This window comes from Oncorhynchus masou, chromosome 14 (genome assembly GCF_036934945.1).
Source record: "Oncorhynchus masou masou isolate Uvic2021 chromosome 14, UVic_Omas_1.1, whole genome shotgun sequence".
In the NCBI taxonomy this organism is placed as follows: Eukaryota; Metazoa; Chordata; class Actinopteri; order Salmoniformes; family Salmonidae; genus Oncorhynchus; species Oncorhynchus masou.
The window spans coordinates 2,887,175-2,903,082 of record NC_088225.1 but is presented as its reverse complement, the minus strand read 5'-3'; the positions used below and the strand labels follow the sequence as shown (position 1 = coordinate 2,903,082).

The window sequence follows — 15,908 nt, the reverse complement described above, 5'->3', positions numbered from 1 at the left end:
AACACATTTGTATTCATTTAGCAGTTTTTCAGAATAATTACAGATGTAGGATTTTAATTTGATCACCCCTGTTGCAGGAGAACTTTGCTGCAACACAGGACATGTAATACTTGTAGTGTATTGAAGGTTTAAAAAGGCTTCTGAAGTTGAATTTCCACTTCAACATTTCTGACTTGATATTCCCATATTAAAAAAAATGTCTCAACCCTTACAAAAATTCCGATTAATTATAATTCACACAATAATTCACATTTCCTGTAGCTGCAGGATGATTTTCCTGCTGGAGAAAACCGACTCAAATTAAGATCCTACATCTGTAGATCTGGTGAAGACATCCATCGAATTCAACCAAAACAATGGAAATGCCATGTCAGGCGCAGGTGGCCTATGACATCATCGTTATCACTGGTTGCAGCAGAGCACTTGTCCAAGTAAAAAAATAACATCCACAATGCACCTAGTTATTTATCACCAGTGGCTAGCCTAACCATAGAGCCTACCAATATTGTAATACTTTTATGGCTTAACATATTATTTCTATAAATTTAATGCACTCAATCAGGTTAGCCAGCCTTGCATATAGCCTATACTTTTGAAACCACACGCCCATTTCAAGATGTCTTCCTTTGTTTCATTCATATTTTATCAACCATGTGCTGGCCATGTGCTGCCCTGGCTTAGAGACCATTGCATTGACCTATATGTGCAATACTCAGGACAGCTTATTTTTCAAATATATAGGATCCCCCTGTAAGGGATTCATTTTGATGATGAATGGCATCTAATCTTTCAGAACTAAATTGAGTGCATACAATTTAAAAAATAAACCATTTAAGAAAGTAATACCCTTGCAGTGATGTTTTGGTGCTAGGCCTACTGTAGTACATGAGCCTTTCCCCTCACCACACCAAAGAGTATAACAAAATCATAGTAATTCATACCTTATTATCATGCTTGTCAAACAGGTTGGGACAGAAATGCAAACTCCTGATTTTGGATATCTCCATCAAACTGAAATAACAGCTGTAGGCTGGATGCAGTGATTCAGGTACTGTATGAGGAAAGGGATACACGAGTTGAAAAGGTAGAGGATTGGTTAAATGTAGGCCTATCCAATATGGGAAAACGACCTAACTCTCCAACCTGTGTGCTTGTGTCATTCGGGTTAAGTTGGAGATGTAGCAGAAGATGTATTTCTGTGGACTGCAAAGATTATGGATCAATAAAATATTATTCCTTTTCTATTAGCATATTCCTTCAACATATTCAACCTTTTTCAGATCTGCATGACAGTCTACGTGTAGGGCAGAGGTGCTAGCAAATATTAGGGGCTATGAGGTGCAATTTGGAACTCAGTAATTCGTTTAAGTGCACAATTCAATATGTATTGCTGAAGCGTTACATACAGCGCGCTAGAAATGTAAAGGTAATGTCCTATTGAGTGAAAATCTGCAGCATTTACCGTGAATGCAGTCTCCACGAACGGGGAACATTGCCTTTAAATTTCAATCACACGTTTCTAAACACAGCTTTATGCAAGTAAAGTCATATCATATATCTGTTTTTAAATCACAACAGCTGTGATGGAAACAGGAAGTTTCGGTGTAATTTTTGACATGCCAACAGATAATTTGTTCGTTCAACATGGTAGGATATTTTGTGTCGATAAAATTAATTATGCAGTTAACCGCGTTGGAAACGACTTTATGCGCAAATATTGATATACAGTGCATTCGGAAAGTATTCAGACCCATAGACTTTTTACTAATTTTGTTACCTTACAGCCTTATTCTAAAATGTATTTTTTCCCTTCGTCAATCTACACACAATATCCCATAATGACTCAGCATTTTTAGATTTTTTTGTTTGTTGAAATATACATGTGAGATAAGTAATGCAAGATATGTAAACATTATTAAAGTGGCATTATTAAAGTGACTAGTGATCAATTTATTAAAGTGGCCAATATTTTAAAGTCTGTATGTAGGCAGTAAGGGCCTGGTCTTTGTACTTAAATCTGTGCTTGAAATTCAGTACTTGACTGAGGGACCTTACAGATGTTGTATGTATGGGGGAAAGAGGAAGGTGTAGACATTCAAAAATCATGTCAACCACTATTATTTCACACGGACTGAGTCCTAGTGGTTAAAGCATTGGACTACTAACCGAAAGGTTGCAAGTTAAAATCCCCAAGCTGACAAGGTACAAAATCTGTCGTTCTGCCCCTGAACAGGCAGTTAACCCACTGTTCCGAGGCCGTCATTGAAAATAATAATTTGTTCTTAACTGACTTGCCTAGTAAAATAAAGGTAACAAATAAATAAATATGTGATTTGTATTACAATTAAATATATTTCAATCCAACGTTGTAAATAACAAACATGAGCTGGCACACACCCAGAAAAATATATTTTATGTAGAGGTGCTGACTAACTGCGAATAAACTATAAACTATGAAATAAAGAGAGCCGCACAGTCCATATATAAAATCCCAGTCATTCACTTGGAAAAACGTAACACAACAAAATGTGAAAGGCACTGTATCTGAATGACTCCAGTTGTGTTGGTAGGGCAGAGGTGTAGGAGCTTGATGCTCTGTAACTGCTTGGAGACGACGGAAAGGAACTGGGGATCTGGAACCCAAGATGACTGCCCTAGATCGGCTGACCCCAAGGTGTGTTAAGGCATCTGGCAACCTGGTCCCTAGGAAACAATCTACAGAGTTTGTCTCTGAGAGGGGCTGTGAGATGGTGTGCCAAGAGTCACCGGCAGGTTATTCTGTAGTACCATTTGTACAGCCGAAATTTGTATTTTGGTGACGATTTAGGTCAGTTCCATTGAGTGTCTTGTTTTAATCATATGGATTTAGTTTGATGTTTCTACGATAATCCATGGAAAAGCTATAGCATAGAGATTTAAATGAAATTCATGTGATCAATTATTTATATAAAATGAATACTTCACTGTTTATGCAAATCAAAGGTTGTGTAAGTAGGACAGATTTTTTTAGAACAACGTGCACTTGTTTTGATGTTTATAACGAGGTTTCCATCCAACCACTTCATGCGGATGAATTACCTGATGACTGAAAAAAGTCACGACCCGGCTGATGGAAATAGGATATGCCGGTACAATTTGATAAATGCAGACTGACAATTTGTTCTTTCGACAGGGTGGGATTTTTTTGTGTCGTAATATTAATTATGCTAACAAAAATTGCGGTGGAAACGCCTTTATGCGCAAATATTGATATAATAGCCATCATATCGAAGTAAACTGGGATTCACGAGATGATATGTTGCGTGATCTTCCCACTACTACCCGGGAAACCATACAGTTTAGGCTACAGTACATGTTAATTAAATTTGGATGAACTTCAGTTAAAAGGTTATGATTGTTTTAAAATACAAATTATAAACAATTTAATTGGTGGAATTAACCACGTCACTGGGAAACTCAAGGGCCCTAGCGATCGCACATTCACCCCAGTCAAAAAAAATAAGAATAAAAAAAAATAAAAAAAATAATATATAAAAAATAATATATATATATATATATAAATAAATATATATCCTTCGTAGTAATCAGAGAGGAATGGACATTGTCAACATTTAAACAGGCTAACGGTGAATGTCTGAAATAAAACGTACTTGACCTTGGCGAATCACCGTCACAACTGGAGTTGGAGTGAACCTCGAACGGACCCTCTTTTTATGAAGCTGAGTGGTGTCTATGACAACCACTTTGGCGAGAGTAACCACACCTTTTGAGTACCGTCCTTCCGTCGTCTACACTAGTTAAATCCCTCTGCCTGAAACCTGTCTGTCAGTAATATTTTTAGGCGTGTTGGTGTAGAACCAGTTTAGTTACTTAGCTAGTTATAAAACGACTTGTATTAGCCAGCAAACATGGCTAAAGTCAACAGTGGTACCTCCAGTTGCAGAGTCATGATAATGGCTGGTAAATACTTGACGAACCCCTCACCGGGGCTTGTCCCGAGCACATGTCACCGGCGAATGTTAAAACTTCAGCGACGCTTGGCGAGTTCAAAGGCGGCCGGCCAGGGAGGCAAAACCCCGGCTTTGGCCCAGCACGAGTTCTCTAACTCTTTCTCAGCCTCTGACCGCTACGTTCTGTCAAACCGCACGTTAATTTATCGGGATGTGAAAGCGTTTCTCAGTGAAATTGGTGGAGACCCTCGAGAAGCTCGGTACTGGTTGACCCAATTTCAGAGAGCCAGTTTGGCACAAGCGCCAGCATTTGCAGTGCTCGAGGTAAGTGGCTAACAAGCTAGGATAATGCCAGTGTAACTTGCAAAAAAATGATAGGGGAACAATGAAAGAAAACTGTCAAACGGAATAGCTGGTTCGTTAGTGATTGAAGCGAACTAATAATTGTTGTGTACAGCTGTCAGAATTGAACTAGTTATTGCCTGGCATCAGTCCAAAAAGTTCAACTAAAAAGCTCATGATAACCTATCCAATTCTAATTATGCTATAACTAGCTAACTGTAACTAGTAGCTCGCAAATATCTCCTCCGTTTAACGTTCTGCGCAATGCTCATGTGCTACACACAAACCTTAGAAACAATAGTCGCTAGCAAAAATCGCTGGCGCTGCATAGCTTTATGGTCAGGAGGGAGTGTACCTCTTCACATTGTGAGGTGACTGTAGCTCAAGAGCAGGATAGGTTCAGTCAGCCACTTTTAGAGCAAGCGTGGCCAACCCTCCTCCTGAATAGTTACTGGGTGTACTAACTGCAGGCTTTTGTTCTAGCCCTGCTTGAACACCTTATTCTAATCAGCCACTCAGCAGGACTTTGAATACTGAATCAGGTGTGTTAGAGTGTATCTGGAATAAGATAGGGCCGGTACTGGACACTCTGCCGATAATAATCAAATTGCCTCCTCTACTAGAATAGTCCCAGTAAGCAAAATTATGTTTAAAATATGTATTTTCCAGATGTTGAAATCGGGATTATTTTCAGTTCTGAATGAAAGTTTTTCAAATATGTAATTTATATCAGCTACCCAACTTTATCAGGAGGAATTATTCTGAGCCTATTTGCAATGTGTTTACACAGCGGGAAATGCAGAATAATTATATTTTTCACTATGATCAGCTCGTAAAAAAATGTAAGGCTACAAACTTGAAGCCACTGATCATGACAATTTAGCCCTGCTGGATGCAACTCCTGAACAGCAGTTGTGAGTAGCCGGGTAGTTTTTCCTAACCACGTACTTCCACATCTGCATTGCTTGCTGTTTGGGGTTTTAGGCTGGGTTTCTGTATAGCACTTTGTGACATCTGCTGATGTAAAAAGGGCTTTATAAAATCATTTGATTTTTGATTCCATAGTGTCCATTTTACTTTGACCTGTCCTGTTTTTAGGATATGTTTAACATGTCAGAGCATTGTTTTATTTGATTGGGTGCCATTTAGGTTAGGCTATTTGACCGGAGAAACTGCATGATGTATAAAGTTTCCATCTCATTACATTGTCATACATTTTTATTTCCAGCCTGTAGGCTACGGAAAAGGCCACATACTCTTTCTACCACAGGCTATATCTGTTACATGATTTGTTAGATAATATTTTTTGGGGGACAGAATGTTGGTGGTGCGCCGCAGCAATGCGTCTCTCCAACAGCCCCCTGTAGAGGTGCGCTGGGAATGGACAGGATAAATATGTTGCATCCCTGCCTTTGACAAAGCGGACACTGCTTATTACAGGGTGGCATCAGCTCTCACCTAAAAAGCCAACATGCCACTTGAGAGAAATTGTCATTGTTTTTAGGCAGAATTATGTGATGTTTTATGTGTTGTTGGAGGTGCGTCTTGGTCAGTTTAGCTCAGAAAATGCCGCCCTAGTCAATCTTGCGTGTTATCCTGCCTAATGAGCAGTCAGGCTCTGCTACACGCCCAGTAGCTCTCATCATGGAAGGTTTTAGGATAGTGCGAGAGCCTGATTTTTATTATTATTATAAAAAATATTTTATAAAAGACAAGCAAGTGTAGAGGGAAGCAGTGTGGTGAGGAAAGGAGCTCCGTGTAGAGGGAAGCAGTGTGGTGAGGAAAGGAGCTCCGTGTAGAGGGAAGCAGTGTGGTGAGGAAAGGAGCTCCGTGTAGAGGGAAGCAGTGTGGTGAGGGAGGTTGGCGTCAAGTGCAAAAAGAGGGATACGTCCCATAGTAGCTCAGAGATGGAACCTGACGAGAGGAAGGCTGTAGTACCTGCAGTGAGGACTGCAGAATTTGTGCGAGGATGCAAAGGATGATTCTGGCCCAGTGGGAGTGAGATTCGTGGAGAGACTGGATCCTTGCATTTTGGCTGATCCATATGTGGTGTCAGGTTGGGTGGAGAAGAGGTTGGGGACTGTTGAGTCAGTGAGATTAAGTGATTGGACTAGTGGTGATTTTGTGTTTCTTCAGGGAGCGGGTGCTCCGGGTCACGCGATTAGGAACAAGAAATGTGACTTGCTTTGCCTTCCAGAGCAGGGTGCCGTTGAAAGGAGTGATAACGGGGAGGCATTAAGTGTTAAGGGGGATCAGTTGAAATGGAGGAGTCCCGTTGTCTGCGACGCCAGCCGCTTGGTGCGATGCATATCCGGAGGAGAGTGTGGGGAAACGGAGAAGACTCAGTCTTGCAGAGTCTTTGCCAGATAAGGTCAAGTTAGGAAGTTATCCCGTGAGAGATTCCGTTCCGAAAATACTACAGTGTTTTAGGTGTCAAGTTTATGGGCATGTTACAGCAGTGTGTAGGAGGGAGATTCCTTGAAGTGAGAAGTGTGCAGGAGGAATGTGAAGTATCGTTGGAGAAAGTGGTTAGTTGTGGGGGTGCCCATAGGGTTGGAGATGTGAGGTTGAGGTTGCCATGGTCATAGTAGTACAGAAAGTGTCGTATGCAGACGTAGTAGAGGAAGATGGTTACAGGGTGAGGGATACTGAGAGGATTCCTGTGAGTAACCAGAGACCAATAGAGAGGAATGGGAATAATGTGTTTCAGTAAGGTGGGTTTCTTAGCATTCATAGCCACGGTTGTCAACTGTACTGCGGAAATGGATTGGAATTCACAGAAAATAAAGATTGAGGCAGCAGAGAAGTACTTGGGATTGCGAAGATTTACCTTTTCCCATATTTTTTTTTATTATTGTATCAAGAATGTAATGTAGATAGGCTGTGACTGGCCTCACACACCAGTACAGTAGGTGGCGGTGTATGCGCCTAAAAGTTGGATGCGATCCGCCACGCCAAATCCGAAAGAAGAAGAAACTCTCGTCATGGTTAGCCCTTTTATGAGTTTTGATAAATTATTGATATCTAGCGCTTGTTCACTGACATTTGAAATCTATCTGCATGTCAGGTGGACAAATCTGTATTCGAGAGCCGAGAGATGCTGCAGAGTCTGGCGTTTGGGCTCTCGTTTCTGCAGCGGATGGACATGAAGCCAGTCGTGGTGATGGGACTGTCACGGCCTGAGGATGACGACGCTCCAGACGGGTTTACTTCCAACTCCAGGGCTGATATCGTTCAGCGGTGCCAGACCCTAACAGAGGTCCTACAGCACCACTCAGCCAGTGTCATACCTTTCTTCAGTGCAGAGGCCTTGCTGCTGGTGCAGGATCCACCCCAAGGAAGCAGGTCTCCCCTACCACACTTACCCTATCCTCCTTTGCATTACGATATTACTCGTTTGTTTTGACTTCTTTTTAAGAGGAATAACAGCCCTATGTGTTGTCAGTGCAGGGTCCTCCATTGCAGTGGACAAAGGCCTGCTCCAGTGGAGCCTGGACTGCGGGGCCATCCCCCTAGTGTGCCCTGTGGGGCGGGACACCACGGGCCGCTCGGTGGCCCTGGACTCGGTGAATGTCACGGCCTCCATCTCCAAGGTCCTGCAGCCACTCAAAGTCATGTTCCTCAACAGCTGGGGAGGCCTCCGCAATCAGAGTCACAAGGTGGGTTGATTTGGGGTTATTTTGGGGGGTTGGGTGGCAGATTGCTGGAGGTTAAGTATTTTCTCAACGTTCATGGTACTTGACCTACAGCATGTAGTTAAGGAGCTTGTCGCTGTCTTCTTTGCTCTTTGAAGGTAGGCCCATCAGACTTTTCACAGCAGATAAGTCCGTACATTTCCTGTACATTAGAAGCAGTAGGCTATTTACTCCCAATCAAAGAGGCCTGACACCTGCCTGCTCTCCAGTATAGGACTACAGGGAACTGCCAAAATAAAGGAAACACCAACATAGTGTCTTAATAGGAGATTGGGCCATCACGAACACCAGAACATCTTCAATGCGCCTTGGCATAGATTGTACAAGTGTCTGAAACTCTATTGGAGGGAGACATGAGAAATCCGTAATATGGTGTTTTGTTGATGGTGGTGGAAAATGCTGTTTCAGGTGCTGCTCCAGAATCTCCCATAAGTGTTCAATTGGGTTGAGATGTGGTGATTGAGATGGCCATGGCATATGGTTTACATTGTTTTCATGCTCATCAAACCATTCAGTGACCTCGTGCCCTGTGGATGGGGGCATTGTCATCCTGGAAGAGGCCACTCCCATCAGGATAGAAGTGCTTCACCATAGGTTGAAGTTGATCACACAAAAGGGCTGTGTATTTATTGGTGTTTACCTTTCCCTCTAAGGGGAAAGTCAATCACCACCTTCCAGAGACACCTGAAACCCCACCTCTTCAAGGAATACCTAGGATAGGGTAATCCTTCTCACCCCCCCCCCCTTAAATGAATGCACAGTGGCTGTTCCCTGGATGTCTCCATAACTCAAGTCTGCTAAATGACTTAAATGTAATGTAAATGTAAGGGGAGAACCTAAACCATTTACTCAAAGAACCCTGTTTCTCTTTATTTTGTTCACCTTGATGTGTTTCTGTCCCACTCTCCTGTCCACATATCAGGTGCTGGATCTAGTGTCTCTGCCCGGTGATCTTCCCAGTCTGTCGGGGGCGCCGTGGCTGAGCTTGGCCGAGCGTCGGAGGGTGGGCACCATCGCCCAGCTCCTGAACCAGCTTCCCTGCGAGTCCTCTGCAGTTATCACCTCTGCCAGCACAATGCTCACAGAGCTGTTCAGCCACAAGGGTGAGGGAGACCTGTATGTGTGTGACCCCCCCACTGACTAACCCCTATGTCTAACCGATGCTCTCTACACACTCACTCACACTCTGCACCTGTCACTGCTGCTGTTGATGGCACGTGGGGCTCACCTCTCATGTTGCTGAGCAGAGTTTGGGGCCCCTTAAGGCAGGCATAGGCGTTCCGCAACTTCAGTCCTCTGGAGTCAGTCCCTGCTCTCTCCCTTTCTGCTGCTTCCCTTTTATCTCCCAGGGGCTTTTATGTATCAAGTATCTCAGAGTAGGAGTGCTGATCTAGGATCAGGTCCTTCCTGTCCATATAATCGTATTCATTATGCTCCGAGACACTTCATACATACGGCCGCCGGTGTCCCAGTTCTTAATCACTCGCTGAATTGAAGTAAAGAACAGACCCCAGCAGACACTCTGGCCCTCGAGGTGTAGTAGACCACAGGAGGTTGGTGGCACCTTAATTGGGGAGGAGGGAAACGCGGTAATGGCTGGAGCGGAATGAGAGGAATAGTTTAAAAAATACATCGTTTGATGCCATTCGCTCCGTTCCGGCCATTTATGAGCCATCCTCCCCTCAGCAGCCTCCACTGTAGTAGACTGTATGTCCACGCATGCAGCTCATGTTGTGCACGGCATCTATGTGTATCTGTGACACCTGAAATCCAACCAAGGGTCATGTTAAGGTCCTAGGATGTGTATTTTGAGAAGTGACCTTAGCACAGCAGAGGTTTTAAAGATGCACTCGTTGACCTGGGTGTCTCCATTTCTTTATCATACAGCACAGATATGTAAATGTGAGCCACGGCATGCAAAGTCTACACGACAGGTAATCGATCCTTCACTGACCTAACTGGTTAGATTTATCCCATTCCGTACACTCAAAGTACTGACACAAGGAAATGGCAGACTCCTCAACAGTCCTTGGGTAATTCACTTTTCAAGCTAGTTCACCTTGTCCTCAACATTGTTTCGTGGCATGTGTGCTTCCTGATTTGACATGCTTTGTGTACACAATTGTTCATTTTCACCCCTGCTGTTTTCATAGGTTCTGGTACACTGTTCAAGAATGGAGACCCCATTCACAAGTGAGTAGTTCAGTCTCTTGTTGTGGAAATTCAGCACTGCGAGAGACTTGGTCATTTCTTCAAACAATCATCTTTATTTAATATCGATTTAATTATTGCAATGAGGCTGGTCGACTGAGTAACCTAACCTTTACACAAATGCAGAGTACTATATATAGCTGACACTAGCAATGCTCAGCCATGGTTGGTTCAATCCCCTCTCATGCAGACCAAGGAGCATCATAAGCCACTCTGGGTTCATCCTGTCGTTATCTGCACTTGGGTTGTTGTCTTAACCCCTCTCTGGCTTAGTTTCCCAGATGCAAGGATGATTTAGAGACAATGAGGAATTGTTCTAAACTCCTCCTGGCTATCTCGGTTACACCCACCACATATTGTCTATGTAATGCAGTCTTTAACTCATTTGTCAGCTCAAGCCGTCTCTAGTGACGATACGTCCAGATTAGCTGCAGGAACTAGTGGAGCCTATGAAAACACAGACACTAACAGGACAGTGTTACTATTAGTTAAATATCAATTGTTAACCATTTAATATAAAATAAATCAGCTAAATATGTAAGTTCTCTATCATACTCTCTTCTCTGTTAGCTTGCAATTTTGCTTTCAACTTGGATGTGTTCACTGTGGGCGGAGCCTCCTATCTTGAGTCGTGCATGTTTAACCTGACTTACGGAAACTCTTCCATTGACGTCAGTGCAAGATTTTTGTGTGAAATTTAGGAACAGTTAGGCTACTTGCTCATGCCATTTACTTCTGACATTCTATCGCTTAGTTTCCTCACTAAGCCTTTTGTATCGGCACCATAATAATAATTTCACCTGTCACAGTGATCGCTCTGGAACCATAAGTCTAGGGAGACAAGTGTCTGTTCACACACCACAGGTGGTATTTTCCACTTCTAATCGCACACAGGCTGTGCACAGAGTACTCCCTCATGACAAGCCCGTGCAGTTGGCCGTTGTACTATCTGAGGTGAAACAAGGACATTGGAACAAATACTCTCCTACAACCACAACTCCTTAACTAGATGTAGAGTTTGCAAGTTAAGGTTTGCGCAGGAAGAAAAAGATCAACTACAGATTTATAGTGTTTTTGATAAGATCAATTCTGACTTCAGTCTTTTATGCACTGCATGTGTGCAATTAGGCATGGGGAAAGGTGACTTTTCCCCTGTCAGCCAATGAATTAATTCTGACTTTGAGGCGGGTGATGCCTGTCATCCCAAGGGTCTTGTCATAGATAGTTGAGCTTGTCAGGTATCTGTTAAAAGTGATGCAAAGTTAATCACAACTACAATTACTGTGTGCAACTACCATCTCCCTCTCTATCCTTTTGTTTGGCCAGGTACAGCACTCTGGATGACATAGACCTAGACCGCCTACTGGCCCTGATAAACAAGTCTTTCGGAAAGAACCTGAGGGAGGATTACATTGAGTCACTCAAAGGCCGCCTCCACTCCATCTACCTCTCTGAAGGGTAGCCCCCCCCCCCCCCCCCCCACACACACACACACACACACACACACACACGTCTTCATGTGTGGCATCCTTTTTTCCTTTGCCTTTTCCTGATCTGTGACTACATTCCGATTCTCTACCCTTCTCCAGATGTGTAAACTTGTACAATCCGCTCTCATAGATGAACACAAAAAAATGTTGTGCGGAATATGGCAGTGGAAGGAAACTTCCTCCAGCCATGCTTACACCAACCCAATGATTTTCAATGCATGAGGAGGAGTGAACGAGTCCACGCTACTGGAGAAGGGTAGGTAAAGAACGGGAACCTTGCCCGTGTCTCAAAGAAACCGCAACATGGAATGTTCTATCACCTGCAGGTACAGTGCAGCAGCCATCATCACCAGGGAGCCTCTGAGCAGCGATACGCCCTATCTTGACAAGTTTGTGGTGAGCAGCAGCAAGCAGGGTGAGGGCACCAGCCAGATCCTGTGGGAGTGTATCAGGCAGGACCTGGGAAAGCTCTTCTGGAGGTCCCGTGCCACCAACCGCATCAACCCCTGGTGAGGAGAACATGACACTGCACAATGGACACAAGAAACATGACTTATGGCTGTTTTGGCCCCACATAATGGCTGAAGTATCAGAGTCAAGTTGAGAGTATCTAGAAGATTTTCTCTCCAATTCTGCGGGGCAATTTGTCAAGTTTTTTTTTCACTACCAAAAAATTCATTCATTTATTTTTTATTTTATTTTTTTAACTGTGAATTAAAAATAAAAGTCTAGCTCTGTCTTTCTAATGTAGATGTTTTGGATACTAGTTGTCCCTGCCTGAACCAACACCTAGACTCACTGCTGTGTACAGGGTTGTGTCTTTTTTTTTTTTTTTTTTTTGTAATTTATTTTTTCCTTCCTTTTCTCCACCTATCCTCAGGTACTTCAAGCATTGCGACGGAAGCTTTGTCAACGGCAGCTGGATTGTATTTTGGTTCGGTCTCTCAGACATCAGGGAGTCGTACCAGCTCGTAGAGTATGCCAAACGCGTTCCAGACTCCTTCCACGGTCCGATAATGGGGGGAGCCCCCCAGCAGCCACCCCCAGGATCCTGAATGAACTCTCCCAACATTCCTCTTCCAAGCCTAAATAAATGGTTGCAGAACACCATGCTAAAATAAGCAGTTCCTCCCATTGAGAAAAACTGTTTTGTGATGTGATGTGGTATTGCTTGGTGGCTTGGTGCAGTAGGTCATTGTTTTGAGTGCCAGAGAGCATCTTGGGTTAGACTGCGGTGGTTATATTTGGATCTGGCAGAATTGCAGTAAGCTTGCCTTCAGCACTCTGGCTGCTGAAGGTTTGTTTGGTGGAAAAGGTTGTACATTTAGTCTGGATTCACCCCCCTCATGTAGTTGATTTCACTACTGTGCTTGGGCCAAATCCCAAATTGAGGTACATGCTCAAAACTCACACTCTGTGCACCTTGCATTGATGTCATTGGGGGATATGTGAGTGTTGGAAGGCAGATCTCAAGTTATGATTTGGCTCTTAGAAAGCCTTGAAGCAAAATCTAATTTAAGAAATACATGATGAGAGATTAATGTCTTCTGGAGTTTATAGAGTGGCTTCCCTTTTTCATCTTGGGGCTTTTTAAAAACATATTTTTTTACATTTCAGAAATATGTTTCAAATACAAACATTTCAAGATTGTGCTTTAAGAGACTTGTGCCAATGTTTACATTTCAAAGGGTATTTCTTCAGTGTATATCTAGCATCCGGTCACTTTCATGCTGGATTAACCACAGTGGTCAATGCCAGTATCATTTTTTTTTACACTTTTGTCTTAACTCTACAACAAATGTGAAGTTAAAATTTTTATGTGACATTTTTTACTTGAATCTCAAGAATTACAAATAGACTCAATGCCGGTTTTGGAGTTACAGTAGTCCATTCAAGGACCAAGGTAATCTAAAAAATGCAGCTAGCCTTTTACATGGCTGACCTCCACTGTTAAATGCACAAAAGATTGCCAATCAAATTAACTGACTTAAAATGGGCATGATTTTAGTCATCTGGGGGACAAAAAACAGTAATTGACTTCATACATTCTGGAGGTTTACAACATGCATATTTTGAACAATAGTTGAAATGTATAAAAATTATCAGCCATTAGTTCAACGTGTAATTTTACATGGAATTAAAGTTTACATTTTGAAACACACAAACCTACTGTGGATTTTGTCTGGAATTCCATGAATGCCTTAAATTCACTCCAACAATCCAGTGGACAAGGGATGCAAACTAGTGGGGGGGTTGAAGAGGCAACCAATTTACTAGTTAAAACATCAGCGCACGCTCTGGAAAGGCAGCTTTTCAGTTACAGCAGCACGTCCCCTGAACAGTGTTGCCATCTTAGTGACTTGGTCGCTATATTTAGTGAGTATTCAGACCCCTTTAGCGACACAACATGAAACGTTACATAATACAGAACATTAGTAGACAAGGACAGAACTACATCACATAGTTTTTTTTTTTTTTTTTTTAAGGCACACACAGCCTACATATCAATAGGTACTCACAAACTACCTCGGTCAAATAGAGGAGAGGCATTGTGCCGTGAGGTTGCTTTATCTGTTTTTTGAAACCAGGTCACAATTGAGCAATATGAGTTCCATGCAATATGAGTTCCATGCAATAATGGCTCTACATAATACGCTTTCTTTAATATTTTCTGGCTTTGAGGACTGTGAAAAGTCCCCCGGTGGAATGTCTGGTGGGGTACGTGTGTGTCAGAGCTGTGTGTAAGTTGACTGTGCAAACAATTTGGGATTTTCAACACAATGTTACTTATAAGAAGAAGTGATGCAGTCAGTCTCAACTCTTAGCCAAGAGAGACTGGCATGCATAGTATTTATATCAGCCACCTGAATACAATGAAGAGAAAGACGTTCCGCTCTGTTCTGGGCCAGCTGCAGCTTAACTTGGTCTTTCCTTGCAGTACTCGACCACACAACTGGACAACAATTAAGATTAGACAAATCACAAAGCCCGCAGGACTTGCTTTTTGGAGTGTGGTGTCAAAAAAGCAGAGCATCTCTTTATTACGGACAGACTTCTCCCCATCTTTACAACCAATTTATCTATGTGTTTTGACCATGACAGTTTACAGTCTCTAGGGTAACGCCTAGTAATTTAGTCTCCTCAACTTCTTCAACAGCCACACAATTCATTACCAAATTCAGCCGAGGTCTATAACTTAGAGAATGATTTGTACCAAATACAATGCACTTCGTTTTAGAGATGTCCGGGACCAGTTTATTACTGGCCACCCATTCCAAAACAGATTGCAACTCTTTGTTAAGTGTTTCAGTGACTTCATTCGCTGTGATTGCTGATGTGTGTCTGGTTGAATCATCAGCATACATGGACACACATGCTTTGTTTAATGCCAGTGGCAGGTCATTGGTACGCCATACTTTACATGTTTGACATTAGAGAAGCTTCCATTAAAGAAAGATAGATCTGAATCCACAATATGGTAGAGTTTGAAAAGCCATAACACATATGTCTTTTTAACAACAGGTTATGGTCAATAATATCAAAGGCTGCACTGAAATCTTATCATCAATTTCTTTCAACCAATCGTCAGTCATTTGTGTCAGTGCAGTACATGTTGAGTGACCTTCTCTATAAGCATGCTGATAGTCTTGTTAATTTGTTTACAGATAAATAGCATTGTATTTGGTGAAACACATTTTTTCCCAACAGTTTGCTAAGAGCTGGTAGCAAGCTTATAAATATGCTGTTAGAACCAATAAAAGCCGCTTTACAACTCTTGGGTAGTGGAATTACTTTGGCTTCCTTCCAGGCCTGAGTTGAAATACTTCCTTCTAGGCTCAGATTAAAGATACGACAAATAGGAGTGGCTAGAGTCAGCTACCATCCTCAGTAGCTTTCCATCTAAGTTGTCAATGCCAGGAGGTTTGTCATTATTGATCGATAACAATACATTTTCCACCTCTCCCACACTAACTTTACAAAGTTTAAAGTTGCAATGCTTTTCTATCGTTATTAGTTTTTTTTATGCATGAATACGATGGCTCACTGTTTGTTGTTGGCATTTCCTGCATACATTTGCTCACTTTGCCAATGAAGAAACCATTAAAATAATTGACATAATCAAATAGTTTTGTGATGAATAAGCCATCTGATTCGATGAAATATGAAGTTGAATGTGTCTTTCTGGAAGCGAAAGAAACGCACACCAATTTATGCGAGGT

At 42.4% G+C, this 15,908-nt stretch overlaps 1 protein-coding gene across 1 annotated transcript; it reads left to right on the top strand.

Annotated features, from left to right (window-relative positions):
* Positions 1-3,694: 3,694 nt before the first annotated feature.
* On the top strand, positions 3,695-13,853 carry nags (N-acetylglutamate synthase). Its single transcript, XM_064985916.1, has 8 exons — positions 3,695-4,274; positions 7,360-7,637; positions 7,738-7,951; positions 8,910-9,090; positions 10,141-10,180; positions 11,525-11,656; positions 12,015-12,197; positions 12,569-13,853. The coding sequence occupies exons 1-8, from the start codon at positions 3,909-3,911 to the stop codon at positions 12,741-12,743; spliced, it is 1,569 nt and encodes a 522-aa protein (XP_064841988.1). The 5' UTR covers positions 3,695-3,908; the 3' UTR covers positions 12,744-13,853.
* Positions 13,854-15,908: the final 2,055 nt, after the last annotated feature.